This window comes from Emys orbicularis, chromosome 2 (assembly GCF_028017835.1).
Source record: "Emys orbicularis isolate rEmyOrb1 chromosome 2, rEmyOrb1.hap1, whole genome shotgun sequence".
Lineage (NCBI taxonomy): Eukaryota > Metazoa > Chordata > Testudines > Emydidae > Emys > Emys orbicularis.
Genome location: NC_088684.1, coordinates 224,335,617 through 224,356,902, shown reverse-complemented (window position 1 = coordinate 224,356,902; position 21,286 = coordinate 224,335,617). Strand labels below are relative to the sequence as shown.

The 21,286-nt window shown below is 43.6% G+C and overlaps 1 protein-coding gene across 1 annotated transcript in view; it reads right to left on the bottom strand.

The window, feature by feature from the left end:
• The window catches only part of NGLY1 (N-glycanase 1), a 60,184-nt gene extending 39,110 nt beyond the window's left edge, over positions 1-21,074 (bottom strand). Inside the window, exons 1-3 of the mRNA XM_065398627.1 lie at positions 20,914-21,074; positions 19,664-19,778; positions 13,114-13,356 (exon numbers count right to left, since the gene is read on the bottom strand). Of these exons, the coding sequence (XP_065254699.1) occupies positions 13,114-13,356; positions 19,664-19,778; positions 20,914-21,041 (486 nt within the window). The 5' untranslated portion in view covers positions 21,042-21,074. The remainder of the gene's footprint in view (positions 1-13,113; positions 13,357-19,663; positions 19,779-20,913) is intronic.
• Between the last annotated feature and the right edge of the window lie 212 nt (positions 21,075-21,286).

Genomic DNA, 21,286 nt, shown 5'->3' with positions numbered 1-21,286 from the left:
TTGGACATCTTGCATTGGCTTTCGTCTGTTCTGAATGACTTGCAGCCAGATTTAAGTTCCATAACATATGGAAGCATGGTTGGTTCCTCCAACCATTCTGTGGCCTCTCTCTCTTGTTTTGATCAGTTTCCTGTGACTTTGAGTATGACATATTCTTGCCATTTACATAGAGATTTGGTGTCATATGGCATCAGCTATCTTGAAGGAATTTCTTGGTGTCTCCAAAGGATTCTCAGCTCATGACCTAGGGAAAGTTTTTGATTCCTTGAGAGATATTGTGCTGCCTCAAGGAGTTGTCTTATTACCAAGTGCTAGCTTGAGCAGGTATTATCTCCATGAGAGATGGTCCCTTAACTTGAGTAACTTCTAACAGGAATGTCTCAGGTGAGCCACCAGTATTTCTGGAGTGCATCTGATTGGGGATGGCTACATTTAGAGATGTATTCCAGAATGTTTTGACTTAAGTGTCAAGAGATGCTGAAACCTCTTTGACATTTTAGTGTACCATATTCTGAGTGCTAGATAGCTTGTTCTCCCCTCAGTGTGTCAAGCCCTGAAGGCGTGCCATGGTGGTAGTTTCAGCATCGTTCATGCTCTGTAAATTGACAAGGAAATTTAATGCTGAAATCTATCTCTGCACTTTGACCTAAAAACAAGACATTCTAATAGGCCCGTGTCAGTTTGAGTAATTTAAGATCAAGTAGCAGCTGAGCATGTTTCCTTTACTGTGTAAATATAGTTAGAGTTCTACACTATTACAGCAAACAAGATATGCAAATTAGATGTCAATTGCAATTAACTGAGGAAAAGTGCTGTTTCCTCCTGGCACAACATGCAGCATTGATTGTATACATTATGGCTCTTTCATAATGTGGGTTGCTGAGCCAACCAATTGACCTTTAGGCAGAATAGTGTGCATTGCTGGTATGCCTCTCAGGAACTGCTGAGCTTCACTGTTTGAAATATGTAGATAAAACAGAGTTCCAATTCAAATATAGGTACTTGTATCCATGGATGCCAGGTTTGTATAATTTTTGGTGGTGCCCAAAATGGGTCAAAGCAAAGCTGTCCCACCCATAGGATGGACTAGGGCAACCACCCCGGGCCCCATGCTTTGGGGGGCCCCGTGCTTCAGGGGGACACAGGGTCCAGGGCGGCCTGGAGGTTTAGCAGGGGACCTAGTGCCAGCAGCAGCAAGTGACCTGGCCCCAGCCCGCCCCGCCCCGCTCCACCCTGGCGTCGCTTGGAGGAATGACATCATAGCTACAGATTTGGGACTGGTTAGAGGTCATCTCAATGGACAGTTGTCTCTCTTTCCCAGCCAATCAGATTGGTCTGGAGTAGAACTATGGGACAGCAATTTTGTGAGCATTCTAACCTCAGATCACATAACTTTGACTTTAATAAGGATGGTTTGGGGGCTTTTTTTTGGTGGCTAGCAAGTTCTACCAATCAAACACTGGAGCCACTGGACTTTAAGAATGTAGCATTCTTACAGCTTATTGTTTAAGACAATGGCAGGTGAATAACTGTCTTCAGCATGAGGAAGACTTATGCGAAAGCCTCAGAAGTTCACTAAGCAGACAAAATACCAGCTATGCAAATAGTAGGTAATATCAATCTCAGTATCAAAAAGGAAACAATGTTTGTGGTGTTGGCCTTTTCCCTTAACTTAATTTTTTGGGAAGCTGCATGTACGAAGCACTAGTAAGTCAAGGCAATATTGTGTTATGATACCTCCTCATGATGTTCAACAATGTAATTGAAAGTGACTCTATCTAAAATGACTGCATAAGATAAGAGTGAGATTTCACCTTACATAGGGAACATTGACTGTCTTGCAATGGGTGGGAAGGCCACCTGTTCACACAGGCCTAATAGTGAATATTGGATCAAATCAACCTGTCCTATCACTTAAACCCACTCAATTTAGCTGCTCTGAATGGCCTCTGTTCTCTAAGCCTCCAATATGGCATTTGTTTTCCACTAAGCTGGATATAAAGAGGAACTGATTTATATGACTGTAGAAGCAACTCCCTGTATGGGCTTGGAGCTGCAGACTTTTTTCTCCATAGCTCTATTTTCTCCTCTCTCACTAGTATGGTCTGTTTTTGCTGCTTTTCACTCAAAATGATCATATTTTCAGAGTTATTTTATTACCTGCTGCCTACGCTGGCATCACACTTTATGCTGTTTCTTATTGAAGTTGATTGGGTCTTGGAGAGAGTGTCACAAGTGAGCAGAACTGTTAAGGTCAAATGCTGTCATCTTGGGTCATGCAACCTCAGCATTTCTTTATTCACCTCCTGTAAGTTCAGTATGTGCATCTCTCACAGAAGAGAGATGTGTGGATTCCAGCATTCCTCCTTCTGTCCACCACCCCATTCCTCCTGTAGCTCCCATGCCACCGGATCAGTTTATTCAATACTTCTAATGCAGCCAAACAGATTTGAGTGATGACATCATAAGCACTTTCAGTTCACTTGTGCAGATTTGAGGAATGCTCCTCTGATCAGCACTCAGCTGGGTCTGAGGTTAGCATGTTTCAGACAGACTGTTTCAAACAGAGCAGGGGGGATTTTTTTCCACAGACCCTTGTCTGGTAGAGGATACTCTCTGGCCAGGACCAAATGCTGTGGCTGAAGAATGCTCAGGTGAACTTGATCATTGTCTATCTCACATGCCCTAATTGATCTCCTGGTTAAGAAATTTTTCCTGATATCCAAATTAAACTTCCATTTGCTTGCATTCATTCCATTACTACTAATTAGCCCCCCCGCGCCTTCCTACACAATTCCTTTACATCCTTCCAGTATCTGGAGATTATTTTCCTCTCCTCTTAGTCACTTGGCCAACCAAGTTATACATATCTTGTTTACTCACTCTAAATAATTACTTTCCCCCCCTTATTTTAATTGCTTTTTTTTGAATACTTTCCAATGTAACATCCTTCTGGTGATAAAGCATTTGGACCTGGACTCAACACAGTAGCTGTGGTCTCACTGCTGGTGTATGTAGTACATCCTTGGCTCCTGCTAAGCCTGATGATTATTCGGTAAATTAGAGCACACATGGTCATTTTTAGCATAAGTCCTCTTTCACAAGTGCCTTTAATGTACTAAATTAACTGGAATAGGTAAATTGTCTGCCAACAAACCACTGCATTAGGCAGTTTAGCACAGGGACATAACTGATACACAAGATAGTAAATGCAATAGTTATATAGAGATTGAGCTTGTGAAAACACCTTGAGCATGATTAGATGCATTAATAATTTGTCACCATGAAGATAAGAAACTGCAACTTGCTAAGGTAAACAGAATTTGCTAATGGGAGGCTTGGTAATGAAGTATGGAACCTTTTACCATTCACTAGTCAAAACCTGCCTAAATGGGCAGTGATCAAGTGTTTTTCAGGCTAAGAAAGCTTGTTAACTGAGCATGGACTACCTACAGTGGAGTTGCATCATAGGTGCATTTAACTTACGCGATTTTAACTATACGCGCTGGGCAGAACAAAAAAAAAAACAAAGAGAAAAATAAATACTATACCTGTAGTGCGGGCGATTTCGCCTGCCATTCCATTCAACGAGCGTTTGACTATACGCGATTTTCGCCTTACGCGCTGACTTCAGAACCTAACCCCCATGTAAGATGTGACTCCCCTGTATTTGCTCATCAAGTATGGTTGTCTAATATAATGCTTTTCCACTTTTTAAAGCTATGTGTATGCCTCACTTGTCTGACATTGTATGTATGTTTTCAGTTAGTCCAGGTGTAAGCAACCTATGGCACGCTTGCCAAAGGTGGCACGCGAGTGTTTTTCAGTGGCACTCTCACTGCCCGGGTCCTCGCCACCAGTCTGAGGGGCTCTGCATTTTAATTTAATTTTAAATGAAGCTTCTTAAACATTTTAAAAACCTTATTTACTTTACATACAACAATAGTTTTAGTTATATATTATAGACTTATAGAAAGAGACCTTCTAAAAACATCAAAATGTATTACTGGCACGCGAAACCTTAAATTAGAATGAATAAATGAAGACTCGGCACACCACTTCTGAAAGGTTGCCGACCCTTGAGTTAGTCACTGGCTCGCCTCCATTTCTGAAAGCTTGTCAGCAACGTTCTAGGTTCTCAAAACGTTGTACCTTGTAATAAACAGAGCGTGATGTTATAGCTAACTAGACAGGGGACCAAGATGTGTTGTATGGTGAACCTTCTACTCTAATAAGGAAAGATGGAGAGTTTTTTGGTATTGAGCTCAGAGGTGAAAGTAGGAGAGTATGGCAGGTCGCTGCTGCCTGTCATCTAAAACCAACCTGACATCTGGATGCAAGGAAGATTCTTGTATGTTCCTTCCTTCCTTCTAGAGGCAGGTGCTGCTCTGACATATACTTAATGAGTGCACCCAGGATTATTATTTTTTTAGTAGCATATCTAACCAAACGGGAATTAATTCAGGCCTGTGCTATCAAGGAGGTCAGACTAGATGATCAAAATGGTGCCTTATAAATATAATCGATGAAGATGGGAATTGGCCTCCCCCAGTCAGTTTCGCTAAGTACCACTTAACAGCAATTACACCCTGCTACACTGATAGCACCTTCTTTTCTAAGGTAATTAGCTGAGGAATTTAGCAAAGTAGTAGTTGAGCAGACAAAAGCATTCCCTGCCCTCCCATTTGGCATAGCAGGACAAGGAAAGAGAGATGGGAGAATTAAGTTAAGGGCTGTCCAGCAGGCAGCAAGTCATTCAGTTTTTGCTTTTCCGGACCAGATTTTTGGTTGCTCCAGTTTTCAGCCAATAGACTTTTTCCTGGTCTAAAGTGATTACTATTTGATAGTTATATGAGGAGCTATATAAAATTTGTGGTCACATGAAGAGCCTCTGCAATAGCTAAGGTTTCATGTCTGGGCATGAAAACTAAACTTATGGCAGAGGCTGTCCTTCTAGAATATGGTTAAACACACTCAGGGAAGCATGCAACACTACTGCTGAATCTTTTCTGAGACTAGAGCATTCTACAGTGGTGTTAATCTAGCATTTTTCATTAGCACTGAGACCGCTATGTATGTACTCCTAGGGGAATTCTGTGCCGAAAAATTAAAAATTCTGCGTACAATATTTTAAAATTCTGCAGATTTTATTTGTCTACATAACACTACATAATCACGCCAGTTTCAATTATTTTGGTAATTTATTTCAAAACCTGTCAGCAAGTATGTCTGTAACAATACACAGAGACACAAAAATTCCCCCAGGAGTAGAGAGTTAAAGAAACCCCTATGACAACACAGTTCCTGCTTCTCTGCCCCCTCCATCCCAGAGCCCAGCCACAGGCCCCCCATCCCAGATTCCTGTACCCCCTCCCCTTCAGAGTCCAGCTGCAGGGGCCCCCTAGCCCAGATACCTGCACCCCCTCCGAGCCCAGCCATGGCCCCCCCACGGATCCAGAAGGAGAAACAGCCTGATGCTGGGTCCCGGGCTTGCAAGGAGTTTCCTGCGTGCCGCTGTCTCCTTCCCTCAGGGCGTGCGGGGAACTGCAGCTGCCAGGAACCCTCTAGCTCTCTCCCCAGCAGTGTCTTCTATGTGCAAGCTGGGCTCTGCCAGGTCCAGCAGCCCCTAGTGGCGGCCAGCAGCACTGCAGCCCATTTCTGTGTGGGAAAGGAAATTCTGCACAAAAAACATTAATTTCTGCAAAATTCTGCATTGCTCAGTGGCGCAGAATTCCCCCAGGAGTAATGTATGGGAGACCAAGAAAAAATGTGACATTGTAGGTGGGTAGGAGAATCCCAGGAAGATAGCTTCCTTCATAGCCTTATTCTTAAACTCGGGAGTGACCCTTTTGCTGCAGGACAGTACTACAGGACCAGTCCGAACTTTTCATAACTATTGAAACAGGGCGGAACTGGTTTCGCTCTTCCTGGAGCTCATCAGCTGTAGGTAACTGGTTTAATATAATGGGCCAAACTGTGCCCTGATTCACCTCAATGCAGTTGCATGGAGCATAAGTCATGGTAGAATTTGGGAAGCATGTTGTGACAGCGTACCCCATAAGGCTTTATGGGGGGGTGTTTATAAATGTATGTATGATATAACTGAAATATGTTTTGTGCTGCCTGTGCCACGTAACATATCTCCGTAAAGGTTATGGTCTACTATATCTATTCATCCTTTGTACTTATATACCATTTTCTACTTGAGGTTAAGAATATGGGCTGTATGCTTGCTTGATTTCTAAGTAAGCTTGGTGAGGCATTTGGTCAGCTTCTTTAGGAAGGAATTTGCCAGGTTAAGTACCTGATCGGGAAACACTTGGGGAACAATGCATCTTGGAATGCTCCAATCCACATAAGAAGTCTTCCTGGAGACATGCAAGATACCATGTGAACAATGGCGTCGGCCTGTAAAGACTGAGTCATGCAGGGGCATGTGACTTGCCCAGGTGTCTCCAAAACTCCATCTTGGAGCTGGACTTTGCATAGGAGGGAGGAGGGGGGTCTCCTCCCACAAGAGAGAGCCTATTTAAACTCGTGGGAGACCCCTCCATTTTGTCTTCAGCTGGCTAAAGAAGGAGCCTCTCCACCCCCCCAGGATACTTGAAAGAAACTGAAACAAAAGACAGAGACTACAGGGGTTGTGAGAGATTGCTGGACCCAGGCTAAAGGGAGATTAGCCTGTAAAAGGGAGCATTCTGGAACTGGTGAGGAACTTATCTGTATTTAGTTTGATTAGGCATAGATTTGCGCATTTTATTTTATTTTGCTTGTGACTTACTTTGTTCTGTCTGTTACTACTTGGAACCACTTAAATCCTACTGTCTGTATTTAATAAAATCACTTTTTATTTAGTAACTTACTCAGAGTATGTATTAATACCTGGGGGAGCAAACAGCTGTGCATATCTCTCTATCAGTGTTATAGAGGGCGAACAATTTATGAGTTTGCCCTGCATAAGCTTTATGCAGGGTAAAACGGATTTATCTGGGTTTAGACCCCATTGGGAGTTGGGCATCTGAGTGCTAAAGACAAGCACACTCCTGTAAGCTGTTTTTGGGTAAACTTGCAGCTTTGGGACAAGTGATTCAGACCCTGAGTCTTTGTTAGAGCAGACTGGAGTGTCTGGCTCAGCAAGACAGGGTGCTGAAGTCCTAAGCTGGCAGGGAAAACAGAAGCAGGGGTAGTCTTTGCACATTGGGTGGCAGCTCCCAAGGGGGTTTCTGTGATCCAACCCGTCACACATGTATTCTCCACCCTCCCAGGGATGGCATGGTATTGACCAGAGAGAGTTTTCAAGCAGTAAAATCATGGTTTTTACCACCCTGGGAAAAATTAGTTAGTCCCAGTTTAAAACATTTTCTATTTTTAAAACGGTTTCATTAATGCACACCACACTACACTTAGTCTTAGTTATATAGTCAAATTGTGGTGACATAAGGCAGTAGATTCATAGATTAATTTATGGTTACACAAATAAGTAAAATGGAAGTGGGTGTAATACTAATATATGTAACTAATACTGAACATCTGAATGTCTGTATACATTTTGGTTTGGTATTTTCTCAAGGAAGTTACAAGTCATGACGCATTTCAGTTTGCAATATTATATAAACAAAAGTCATTATATGAAAATGACAACAATGCTGAGTTGTAGGCTTGAAACTTTAAGCAATCAGAAGCATGCAGAGTTGCAGACTGCCAGTGCAGGTCCATTTGGCCACACAGCAGTCTGCAGCAGAAGAACAACTTTGATGTAGTAGATAGACCAAGCCTATTCCTCCGTTTTAAATGGATGTATCCAATATTTGAAAAGATTCATTCTATGCTTGCTGAACTTGCTGGACATTGGTAAAATAATTGCATCAGATGCCCTGTTTAAGGCGGTTTTACCAGTGCCCTGTCCTAAACTAGTTTTCTCCCAGGAAATTGCCAACCCTGTACCCACACCTCATGGCCTCATTAGAAGGTTTTTAATAACTTATTTTAAAAAGCCTGTTACAGTCTGTAAATGGCTAAATATTGTAAAGTTTTTGAAAAAAGCTTCATTTATAATTTAATATTTTATTATTGTATTTAGAAGATGTTCCATCCCAGAAACAAACATTTCAATGCAATCATATGCACTGAGAGGTGAAGGACAAAAGGAATCTAGGACTCCTGGTGGTGTACAGATTTCCAAATGGAAACACGGTCAACTTTCCTACAGGTACGTACAGAGCTGCTGCTTCCCACCCTAGTTCTGGAATCCCCAGATTCCATGTCTACAGTGACCAACCTTCACAGACCACCTCAGTAATACAGTAGCACTTGACCTCATGGCCTATGTGGAAACACTTGGATTTTCACAGGCATTCCCTGAACCTATATATGCAACTGGAAATATGCTGGATCCTATCTTAAACCTAGGATTTGGTACTGGAGACATCAACATACCACTCTTTTGGTATGATCATCACCTCATCTAGGCAGAGATCAGAGCCATCCTGCTTTCCCACTAGGGGAGTGAGCATCCAAAACTATTCCAGCCCTGAAAATTCCTAAAGTCTGTAGGTTTTTAACTCACCCTAGGAAAACAAGCCACCCAAACACAAGGCAAGGGTGCTGATGAGTGAGTACACCAAAACAATCACTTGTCGTCCACTACCCTGGCTCCAAGCCATCCATTTTCCCCCCACACCGACTCTGAAGATCACCAAGAACTATGGCAGGTGAAGTGCAGAAGCAGAAAGCTAGAAAGCGAGTGGCACAAAGATCATTCTGAACCTGTCTGGAAGCAGCACAAACAGTCACAGGACTGTGCTACTGCAGTAAAGGAGGCAAAACAAGCCATCCACTTTTCTGCAATGAGTGCAACAGAACCACAACCAGCTGAACTATTTTGCAGCAAACTGTCTAATCAGCCCATACGGTATAGCCCAGACATCAGACCCAGAACTGACCACTGTGAAGAGCTCTCACTGTATTCCACTGATAAAAATCAATCAAATGTGTATGGAGCTAACTGGGAAAAAATTCCACTTTGACCAGAGAATATTATCTACCCCACCACGCTTGACTTTGGCTCCATCACTCAAGACAAAGCTCAAGAATTCCTAAGAAATATTAGAGCCACAATCTGTGAAATGAATCCATATCCCTCCTTATGGAAATAGTCAAGCCTCCTTCAGAGAAACATCTACCAAGCTCCTGGAAAAAATACAATAGTTCACACAATCCTCAAGAAGCCAACACTCAACCCTGAAGATCTCTCAAACCACCATCATGTCCCCAACCTCCTGTTCCTGAGCAAAATAATTAAGAAAGTAGTAACTACCATGTGCCAACATCCTGGATGCCTCACAATCAGGTTCAGACCAAGGCACAGCATAAACTGCTCTTATGGCACTAAAAGATGATTTCTTCATGGCCATGGACATATGAGTCTTTGGCTCTTGTTTGACTCCTTGTTAAGCCTGGATGATCAGGTAACATCACAATTTCCAGAAATGCCTTCTTTCACCCCCAGCTTGCTAGGAAACATCTTCCCTGATGAGTACCTGAATAGTAATCCATCTATTTGTCACTTTCACGTAGGATTCCTGTAATTCACTGCAGCTGAATCTGAACGTGAAGGCTGTGCACAGACTCCAGCTGGTACAGAATGCATTTGCCCACCTTCTCCATGGATTAAGACACTGAGTACACCCAGGCCTGTGCTCACGTCGTTCCACTGGCTCCCAGTCAGCTTTTGATGCCAGTTTAAAGGCCTTGATCCTAATTTTCAAAACAATCAACAGATCAAGCCGCAGCTACATCAAAGACCAAATGTCGATCTATGAAACATTGCAACAGCTGCACTCTTCTTTATGATCTACATTGTCCCAGATCAGGATGAAGCATCTGAGAGCTGGGGACAAAGCATTCTCTGAGAGGACCTGGCTATGAAACAATCTTGCAGAGATCAGGCAATCTAGTGTCTGACCATCTCCTGAGGGAGCAGGCCTTGACTTCAGCTGAGCATTGCTCTCTCCAACAATAGATAGCTGAATGCCCGTGCCACAGGTCATCAGGGTAGCTGAGTAATATAAGGTGCTGCGTTCAGGTTGCAGCCTCCTCCGGAGGCATGGGTTTGTATCCCATCCCAACATTATAGGAACGCTCTCTCGGAGAGGAAGCTTTTGCACCATAAGTGACACTTGCAAGTTGAACACCCCCGCCAACTCCTTCCGTCCCATCACTTCCACCAAAAAAAGCCTACCCAAAACAGAATTCTGACTGTATAAAGGGCGAAGAGAAAGAAAACCCATGAATCTACTAGAGACTTTGCTAATGATTTTACCTGGAAGATGCTCAGATCCTACACCAACGTGAGGCAGTATAAAACCCTAAGGTAGGTAAGTAGATAGAGGTAATACACAAAGAACATCTCTTTGAGAATTAAGCCATTTGGTACTTAAATTATCTAGGTCCTTTTTGTAAATAAGGTAGAACAGAAGAGCTAAAGTCAGGACTTCTTGGGTTTGGTTCTACCATTGGGTGAACTTAAGTAAGTTACTTACCCCCCACTGGGCTTCTGTTTCTTTATTTGTAAATAGGTATAATACTCTATGTACTGGCATATTATAAGGTTTAATTAACATTTATAAAATGAAATAATCTGAAATGAGCTATACTATTAACGATCATTGACCTTTTTACAGAAGCACTGAGTTTTGCGCATCCTTGGTGCCTTTTCTAACTATAGTCAAACTGACTGCTTTCCATGTGAATGGACATTAGGCATACACTGACTGATAAAGCTTAAAGATCTGATATTCACCTGCAGCTTCCATTTACTTCAGATGGATTTGTGGGTGCTCAGCACTTCTGAAAACCAGGACCTTAAATGATCTTTTCTGGGTTGCTTTTAATTAGCTCATGAAGAGGTTTGTAAATCAGTAGAAGTTCCCTGAACGTTTGAATGTCAAGAATGAGAGTAAGGACAATTCGGACAATTATGGTCCATCCTCTTAATCTCACATGCAAAAGTTGGATTCACTTTGTCTGAAGGAAACCACTCAAGAGTAGATTGTTGTGAAAGTGAAATGGGCTATATTCAACATTTGAATCACATCCCAGAAAAGCCTTCAGGGGGGAATTAGTCTCAATGTATGAATGAGAAAAAATGAGATAGAAAAGAAAGGGGCTTTGGTTTCAGGCACTGGAAAACTTTTAGGGAAGGTTTCCATCTTAACCAAACTGCTGGCAATGAAGTTAAAAAGGGTGGTGGGAAGAAATTTATTAGAGAAGATTGGAAAACAGAATAAAATTTTAATAAGCAGAAGTCAAGTTACATGTTCAGTAGCATGGGAATCAGTTAGCAACAAACAGTTGCAACAGAGAAAAGGGAAGGAGGGAAACTAGGAGTAATTTTAGCTAAACTAGATATATTAAAATAAGCACATATTTACAAACATGAGTCTGTTCATTTACCAATGAGAAGCTTAAAAGCGAAAATGGATGAACTAAAATGTTTGGCATTGGGGAAAGGACCTCTACATAACTGACACTTTTGAAACATGGTGGAATAAGAACCATCAATGGGATACTAAAATTCCTTGCTTCAAAAACTATACAAAGAAAGGATGGTTAGGTTGTTTTCCTGAAAAAGATCCTGAAGTAAAACCGTATATGGCTATATATGCAAGATCTTAAAAATATGAATACAATAGTGGGGATATACTATCAGGTAAGGATATGATTTTGTTACGGAGGTCATGAATTCTGTGACTTTAACGGACCTCTGTGACTACTGCCCCCACCGCAGCCCCCAGGACTGGAGCAGCAGCCGACGGGACTCAGCCGGTTAGTCCCTGTGTGTGTCTGGTATTTTTAGTAAAAAAGTCAGGGACCGGTCACAGGCTTTAGTGAATTTTTGTTTATTGCCTCCGACCTGTCCGTGACTTCAACTAAAAATACCTGTGACAAAATCTTAACCTTAACTATCAGTCTCTAGATCAGAGCAGCAATGATGAAGTTTAAGACAGTTTAAAGAGGCAATAAAATCCACAACAGTAACAGCAACATCCAGCCAACCCAATATCGTACAATGGTTGAAACATCACTTATAAACACAGTTTGGAAAAAATTTCTTTGGACAGCTTGTTCTGAAGCCTACAAGCGGAGAAGCTATTCTAAACACAGTCCTTAGAAACAGACTTGAGTTAATTCAGGAAGTGTAACTGAAATTTAAAGAATGGGGATACGGATTTTTAAAGAACTGAAGTTAAAAAAAAAACAAGATTACCTGAAAAGCTAAGCGTCCTCCATACTGATTCCACTAATGTTAACTTCTTAAGAGTTAGTCTTAGACAATGTAATACCCCAGGGCAAAGCATAAAAATATCCTACAGGGTACACTTCCACAATATATAGTTAACCAGCTTGTGGAATTCACTGGTGGTCAGTAGAGAGCTGGCTAATCACACGATGTTGGCTGTCTTCATTTCCCGCTGGTATATTACATACAAACCAGTTAAAAATACATAATACCTTCTTAATATTTACTTCTTGATGTAATTGCTGTACACAATTATGTATTTATTACCAAACGAATGTTATGAATGCAAATACTAGGGAAAGTGACCCATAAGAGAAGAAGATGGGTCCACACTATGAAAAAGCGGAGAACCTCTTGCCTATCACAAACAGGATTTTTTTTTAAATTTGAGTTTTCTTCTGAACTATTCTGCATAGGTCATTCTTGGCTAAAAGTTATTGAGCTGGATGGACTGTTGATTTGTGGAAATTCCATTGTTACTTTGGAAAAGTTTTCCATCTAAAAAACATACATTCAGTGAATCCTGTTCTGGAAATTGCACACTCAAAGACCTTTTCTGTTGTGTCATTTGTTTGTGCTGGGCCCATAGCACATTCAGCTGTAAGGCTGGATGTAGACAAAGAACTTCCACAACCTCATTAAGGTAATGGGAGAAGATGTTCCCAAGAAAGTTATCAAGGGAATCAAATTTTCAGCTGTCCCCAGTATTCTAGTTATTTCTACTTCTGCCCTCATGAAAGTTTCTCCAAGTCTTATAAATACAATCCCTTTTACAGGATAGGTATTATAAGAGGGTTTTAAAAGGTGCTTACCATTGCAGCAGATTGTGCAGTTGATGTTTGTAGTTGCCTATTGACAGGGATTGGGGTTGAGTCAACAGCTGTTGAAGACTGAGGTACAATAGGCTGCATACTGGTTACAGTTTGAGAAGATCCTGATCTTTGGGTTTGACTTGATTCACTTAATCTGCTATTTCTCTCTCCAGCAATCAGATCTCGGATTTTGTGTAGTTGTTCAATTGAGGCTTCCTTAGGAAAAACAAGATGAGTTTCTCCCTGAAATGTAAAAAACATAGAAAAGTTAATTTTTCTGTATTTAGTGCATGCAAATAGAACAATGCAGTTTAACCCTTTCTCTGCTGGCCTTGCTGCAGAGAGAAGAGGCATCCTTATCCATAGAGACCCAGGGAAACTGGAACAAGATCTCAATGTTTCTAAAAGAATTTGCCTATCTTCAGGTTGGATTAAGAGAGGAGGAGGAAAAGGGCCTCATGTTTTTATTTTTATCTTATTACTCCATAAGTAAGGGGAAGTGTCCAGTTTCTCCTCTAAACAAGGTCTTGTGCAGTAGCTGTGCAATGGGAAGGCTGGTAAGGAAACTGCCAAGCCTGAAACGAAACCCAGAAGCAGTGAAATGACCATGGTGCGAACATGAAGAGTGCTGAGCCAGAACAGCCTAAGCGAGATGGGGTAACTGTAACTTGGATTTCTTCCCCTCTCCAAACACCTGAGAAAGATGGACTAGCATACAGAGCTGGAACATACACACCCTGCAGATGGCTACTGAAAATAAGTTTGTGATCTCCAACCTTGATTACCACAACTTGTATAGAGATGAAGCAGCATACTCTCAAAGCTCTAACTCATACAAAATACAGCAGCAGTTTATCCAGTAACACAGGTTCCCAAACACAATCACTGTGGAGTTCAGTTATCTACACAGATTTTCCATTTAATACTGTGTCATTCAAGGTGTTATCCTGGACCTCTTCATGAGATTAGCCCTAGAAACCTGAGACACTAACTCTTCCTCTGCAATCAGGCTCTCCCGTGACAGCTACTTTCCATCAGGGCAGTTATAATATGTGACCGATAGAGGGAGGCTCAGAAGTGCAAAAGACAGAGCTCCCACCAGCACTGGACATAGATTAGAGAACTCAACCCCACAAGAGATAAGAATGACAATGGAACTAGCCAAATTCAGCTCTGAAAGCAAAACTTGTTTTTTCAGCTTAGCTTTCCCTCAAATATTCCATACACAAATTAAAACTAGAAGCTATTTCTACTTCTATTTCTGCTACAGTGCCATATTAGCACACAAGGGATGAAATCCTGGCTCCACTGAAATCAATGGTAAAACTTCCATTGACTGCAATAGGGCCAAAATTTCACTCAGGATGTTTTTTTACCTTAACTCTACAGATTTAAGATGATGCTTTCCTTAACTTTCATGTTATTTGGTACTAGATATTTATGGACAAAGTAAAGATATGCAAAATGAAAGGAAAAGTGCTACTTAAACTGCAAGTGGCCAGAAAGTAGAATCTGATGGAGTCTCCAGTCAAGCTCAACGGATGAGCTAATCACTTGTTTCAGGCCCCACAACAAGACCATAAACCAATTCTGGATCTGCAGCTCCAGGTGAAGGCAATTGTAGATCAACATGCACTGCTTTTAGCTTTATGCCTCGCACATTTCTCCTTGCTTGCAGCAATTCAGATCATGCGCTAAAAGCTCCCCAATGTTGAGGTCAACTCTGCAAGATTGGCATTTGGCCCCTTTCAGTGTTTTTGTAACATTTTCTTGGTCTGCCTCTAAAATGCGTTCCAGTCTGCAATTCTCTGTAAAAGACAGCCTTTGGTATTCTACTGTCAGACATGCGGACCATATGACCACAGCATCTCAGTTGTGCTCTCACTATAAAAGCTTAAATGTCTGATGTTGCATGCAACACTCAAAGACCTCGGTGTTTGGAATCAAATCTTGCCATTTAATTCCAGTTATCTGCTGTAGAAATCGTAGAGGGAATTTGTCCAAGCATTTTATGTGGCATTGATAAGTTGTCCATATATTGCAGCCATAGAGGAGAGTAGTGGTGATGATACATAGTGGTAAACATCAATGATGGTTTGCCACCTGACACGGTGTTCATGCCAGAGACAACGCTAAAATTCTCTGAAGGCATCACTGGCTGCACCAATACATTTCGTAATGGTATTGTCATCATTGTATTTCAAAAAACAACACTGTGTAGGTAGCAAAATTTATCAACAACCTTGAGTGGTACGTAGTCAATAGGCAACAAGAGCAGTTGCAGTATTTACCAGTGGAGCCTGGACTGTCACTTCTGTCTTCTTTAGGCTGATTGTTAAGTCAAAATATTTTGCTGCACACACAAAGCAATCAGTGAGCAATTGAATGTCCCTGAGGTTACGGGCCACTAAAGCACAACCATCAGTGATAGTAATTCATGAATAGTAATCTTCATAACTTTTGTCTTCTCACACAGGCAATGCAGATTTAAGACACCTCCATCCATATGGTACTTCATATAAATACCACAATCAAGGTCTCTGAATGCATCTATTAGAACAGCTGCAAACATGATGCTAAACAATATTAGGGTAAGAACACAACCTTGTTTTACTCTTTTGGTGACAACAGAGGAAGCTGAGAAGCAGCATTGGTCAAGGACACGAACCTGAATTCCTGCATGAAAAGATTTAATAATGCTGACAAACTTATAGGGGGGAAACTGAACTTGTGGAGTCCACAAGCCTTCTCAATTTACAGAGTCAAAGGTCTTAATAAGATTGACAAAAACTACATATAGGTCTTGATTCTACTCACAACATTTCTCCTGTATTTGCTGGAGTGAAAAGATCATGTCTGAAGTACCATGCCCAGGACGGAAGCCACGTATGCCTAAACGCCAATCTTCTCTGCAAGTTGGTCAGTTAGTTAGTTTCGCATGACTCAGGTGAGTATCTTTCCTGCAGTGGCAAGAAGTGAGATGCCACGATGGTTATCGCAAGAAGCATGACTGCTTTCCTTTTGTAAAAGTGGAAAATGTTGGCCTCTTTCAGCTCCTGTGAAATAGCCTCCTCTTCCCAAAACTTTAAGCAGAGGCCTGTGAGCTTCCTGATCAGCTGCCTTCAAGTCCTACAATTCTGTGTCCCTCACATTTGAAGATCTCTGCAGGAATACCATCTGTACTTGATCCGTTGCTGTTTGACAGCTTTCCATACTTCAGATATATTTAGTGGAATTGAGAGTTGGTCTAGAATTGCAAATTGTTCAAGATCATCAAGTGCTGATGCTAATGTGGTGTCTGGGCAGTTCAGAGCCTTATCATTGCAGAATTTGTCCACGATCAGTCAGTGAGAGTGAGTCATTTATATTCCAGATGGGGGTAGCCCATTAGATTGCAGGTCATACTGTCTTCAGCTCATCAAAAACCTGTTTGGAGTCTTTGTCTGTCACTGATTGAAGGTGGCTGGCTTTCATTTTCCACCAGCTATCTTTCATGTGGCGAAGCTTAGTTTGCACATTACACTTTATATGTGAATAAGCCATCTTTTTTAATAGATGAGTTTTTATAATTTATCTATGTGTGAAGAACATGCATGGATCTCAAGAGTTGCTTTATCTCAGCATCATTTTTGTCAAATCATTCCTGATGCCCCCTCTTTAGATGCATTGAACACTGTTTCCTTAAAAGATGACCAGAGTCAGCATTTATTATGTCTGACTCAAAGTGTGATGAGAACTTCATGAAGTTTTTTAAACAAGCTTTGTACACGTGAGCTCAGATTTTAACACATGCACACTGAGCGTGGGTATTGGAGATTGACAACATCTGCGCTGTTTCAACTGGAGGATCAGTGTCACTTTACATCTCATGAGCTGACATCAGACTGCATGCAGCTCCCTGCATTGCACAGGTGATTTTGACATCCCAATGATTGCCTTGGTATACAATGGGAGATGCATCCATGTTGTTTTGCATTTCACTGCTTGTTGAAATATGTTTGTGGTGACTAGCTAATTCTCCATGCACTTTTGTGAGGAATAGCGTGCCATTTGTACCCACACCTCGTTAACCAATTTATTTTAGGCAAAGCTTTGTGATTGCAACCAACTCGGATGTTAAAATTGCCTAGGATGATTAATTTGTCGCACCAATGAGCTGAGTTTATGGCATTGTCAAAGTCTTCATAGACTTTTTCTTTGACAATGTCAGAACATATCATCATCGGTACATATGCACTAACTGTTACATGACATGCAGATGTCAAGCTGAGGTGAAGGACAATCAGGCAATCATTTATTCCTTTTGGTACACAATCAGATGTGTGCGTGCAATAGACATCCAAATAGCAAAGCCCACTCCCGATAGTCTCCACTCTTCTGCGGACTTGCCTATCCAATAAATGTGTATCCAGCACAGACCCCTTCAATTTGGGACTTGCCTGGGAGATGTGTCTCACTTGGTGCAGCTATATCAATGCTGTATTTGGCAAGTTCTCTTCCAAGGAGTGCAGTGTACTTTCCAAGCCCACCAACATCATCAGAAAGAGTGCAGACATTTCTAGGTTGCAAAGTTCAGTGTTATGTGCGTGATGCTGCTTTTTAAGCACATACTGCATGACCAGCTAGTCATAGCATACTAGTAAATTGATAATGGAGTGAGAGATATTTAGGGATCCATTTCTCCCCCTTCCCTGCATTAGCGAGAGCAGCACTATCTTTAAAGAGGGCTGATCTGTCGCATGAGAAGGATATGGATTCCAAGATCACTCCAAGTCAACAATAAACAACCATCATGCTGGCGCTGCCTGACTGCATGTTCGTGACTAGGGACCCCCTGTTCCCATCACCACACTTTCCTGTCACCACAGGACATTCAAAGAACAGAATGAGTGAAGAGATAGCAAGGAATGAGGGCTATGGACCTGCACAAAGAATTGTTTAAAGTGGTACTAGGTTGTGCATGATTAGTCACACTCTCGTCCTTAAAAACAATGAGGAGTCCTTGTGGCATCTTAGAGACTAACCAATTTATTTGGGGATAAGCTTTCGTGGGCTAAAACCCACTTCATCAGATGCATGGAGTGGAAAATAGAGTAGGCAGGTATAAATACACAGCACATGAAAAGATGGGAGTTGCCTTATCGAGTCAGGGGTCAGTGCTAATGAGCCAATTTAATTAAGGTGGAAGTGGGCTATTCTCAACAGTTGACAAGAAGTGGTGAATACCAAGGGAGGAAAAAATCACTTTTGTAGTCCTTGTTGCCCATTTTGTCCACTGGTGCAGAAGACTGCAACGCGTGGATTGACAACACAGGTCTTTGCAAGGTGCAGGTGAAACAAAATTGAGAAAATTGCTTGCAGAACCCACTGAAGGCCAAAGTGACCACAGCCCAATGCCCGGGCTGTGCAGCAGTGCCAAAGACAGCTTATTAACACCACTGCAAATTGAAGCAGAGCGTGGCTGCTCCACTAAAGTCCATGGGCCATGATTGGCTAGCAGGTCGGACCACCTCAGTTTGAATACAGACTATACCTTCTCCTTAGACCAGCTGCCTACCAGGGCTAAGGAGTCTGGTTAATCCCAATAATGGACTTTTTGGCTGATGTTTACACCTTCTGACTTCTGTCCAGTTGGAGTGGCTCTACCAGGAGTTAAACTACTACAGCAGAGGTGGGCAAACTACAGCCCACAGGACTGTTCTGCCCAGCCCCTGAGCTCCTGGCCCAGGAGCTCCTGGCCCAGGAGGCCAGCCCCGGCCCCTCCCCTGCTGTCCCCCCTCCCCCGCAGCCTCAGCTCGCTCACTCCGCCAGAGGCACAATGCTCTGGGCAACGGGGCTGTGAGCTCCTGGGGCAGCACAGCTGCAGAGCCCGGCCTGAGCCGGTGCTCTGTGCTGCATGGTGGCGGCGGTGGCGTGGCCCAGCTCCAGCCAGGCTTCGCGGCTGTAGCGCTGCCAGCCACCAGTGCTCCAGGCAGTGCAGTAAGGGGACATGGAGCGGGGGGGTTGGATAGAGGGCAGGGGAGTTCAGGGTGGTGGTCAGGGGCAGGGGTATGGATAGGGGTCGGGGCGGGAACAGGGGGTTGAATGGGGGCAGGGGTCCCGGGGGGGCCATCAGGAATGAGAGGAGGGGTTGGATGGGGCAGCGAGGGTCCGTGGGTGGTCAGGGGACAGGAGTTCCAGGGGGGTCGTCAGGGAATAGGGGGGGTTGGATGGGGCAGGAGTCCCAGAGGAGGGGGAAGGGGCAGATAGGAGGTGGGGGCCGAGCCACAACCCCCTCCTCTAACCAGCCCTCCATACAATTTACGAAACCTGATGCAGCCAAAAAGTTTGCTAGCCCCTGTACTACAGCATAGCTCTCAAGGTCATTGGAACACACAAGCCTTTCCACCATGTTAAGGTGCAGCCCTAGAGAAGGCCCTATAGCTTTGCAATTGTAAAGTTAAGCGTGAACCAGAAGAAGGACAAATCACCTATTATACTGTAGATAGAACACTGCTGAAGTTACAACAGGATAAAACAAACCTGTAAAACAAACATCTAGAATACTCACCTCTTCAAATCCCATTTCAAACAAACATTCAACTGCTCCTCTGACAGGTAACAATCGAGTCGAAAACGCTGGATTTCCAATCCGAATAGACCTATATTTTTCTTCATTTGGGTGTCTGATAGGAATTAAAAAAATTAAAACAATTATGTCATCAGCTAAAAAACTTGGAAACTTACAGTGTGGGTAGTGACACCTCTCACTGGATTTTTCAGGGTGTTAACATTTTTTAGAAGCTAAAAAACGTAGACTTGCTTTTATATACAGAGTGTAGGCAGCCCATGAAAGGTCATTTCTAAATCTACATCCTACAAAAAACTTGACAAAGGTTAGGTCACTGCTGCGCTGACATCACTGTTCATAATACTAATACTCTCTCTCTCTCTCATTGTTTCCTTGTCCTCCCCAATCTGTCTTACATTTACATTTGTATTCTTTGGGCTAGGGGTCCTCTTTTTGCGTGTGTTTGTACAGCACCTAGCATAATAGGGTCCTGCTCAATGACTGACTAACTTGGGATGAATGGCCATTTACTGTACACTCCCCACCATGTCCCACATAGCAAAATACTGTGCAATACATGAATACCATGATGCTAGAATACCACAGTGATAGGCACCATTTAAACACCCAAACTGCTCACAGACTGCATGTGCACCTGGGGGACAGGTGTGAAATGCACAAGACCTGCACCCTCACGGTGGGAAAAGCCACTGACTCATTCAACGTCAATCTCCTGCCCTCACCCTGTCCAGCCCCAGGAGATGGGAGTAAAGGGCTGCCAGGTGGGCCCGTCCAAGCGGGTGCCAGGGCAGTGGCGAGGAGGCAGGTCACAAGGCCCAGGCCTAGGCCCAGGCCCAGCAGGACGTGGCAGCCAGAGGGCAGCCCCGTGTGGACACAGCAGCGACACGCTGCTTGGGCCGACACGGCGTGGGGTCGGAGGGGGAAGCTCTGCCCCGCAGCGGGAGCTCTGCTCTCTAAGGGAAAAGCGGGTGCAACTGACCCAACGGGGGACAGAGTTCTGGCGGTCAGTGACTCAGCACAGGCTGGGCTAAGCCGCCGCCTCCCCTGCTGAGTCAGCAGCTCTTCCCGCTGGGTGCCCGGCCCGAGCTCAGGTCGTGCCCTCCCGCGGCACCCCCCGCCAGCCCGCAGACCGTGAGTCCGAAGATTTATACCCGCCACGGGGACGGTGCCCTGACTGACCCCGCTCGGCACCTCCGCCGCAGCTTCGCGGGCCCGTCCGCCCTGCTCACCTGAGGATATTGTCCGCGTAGGTGAGCAGTAGCCGTGAGGCCTCCAGAAAGGTGTCTCGGGCGTTCTGGCAGAGCTCACTCACGGCTCGAGAGTGCGGTGGCGCGGAGGGACCCCCCGCGGCCGCCATCGTGCTACTTTCCTAGGGGCGGGGGATGGGAGGGTGTCCGCCCCAGTGAGCGGGCGCTGCCGTCTAGCGTGCGCGCGCCCGCTCGCTTGCTCCCAGATCCGGGACCTGCTGAACCACCCAGCGGCTGAACGTGGAGCGGGCGGGCAAGTTTCCCTTTCAGTTTCAACAGCGATTATAGTCTCACAGTCAGTGCCTTCATAGCTAAATTGCATTGAGTTTTGGTTGTAGCCCACGAAAGCTTATGC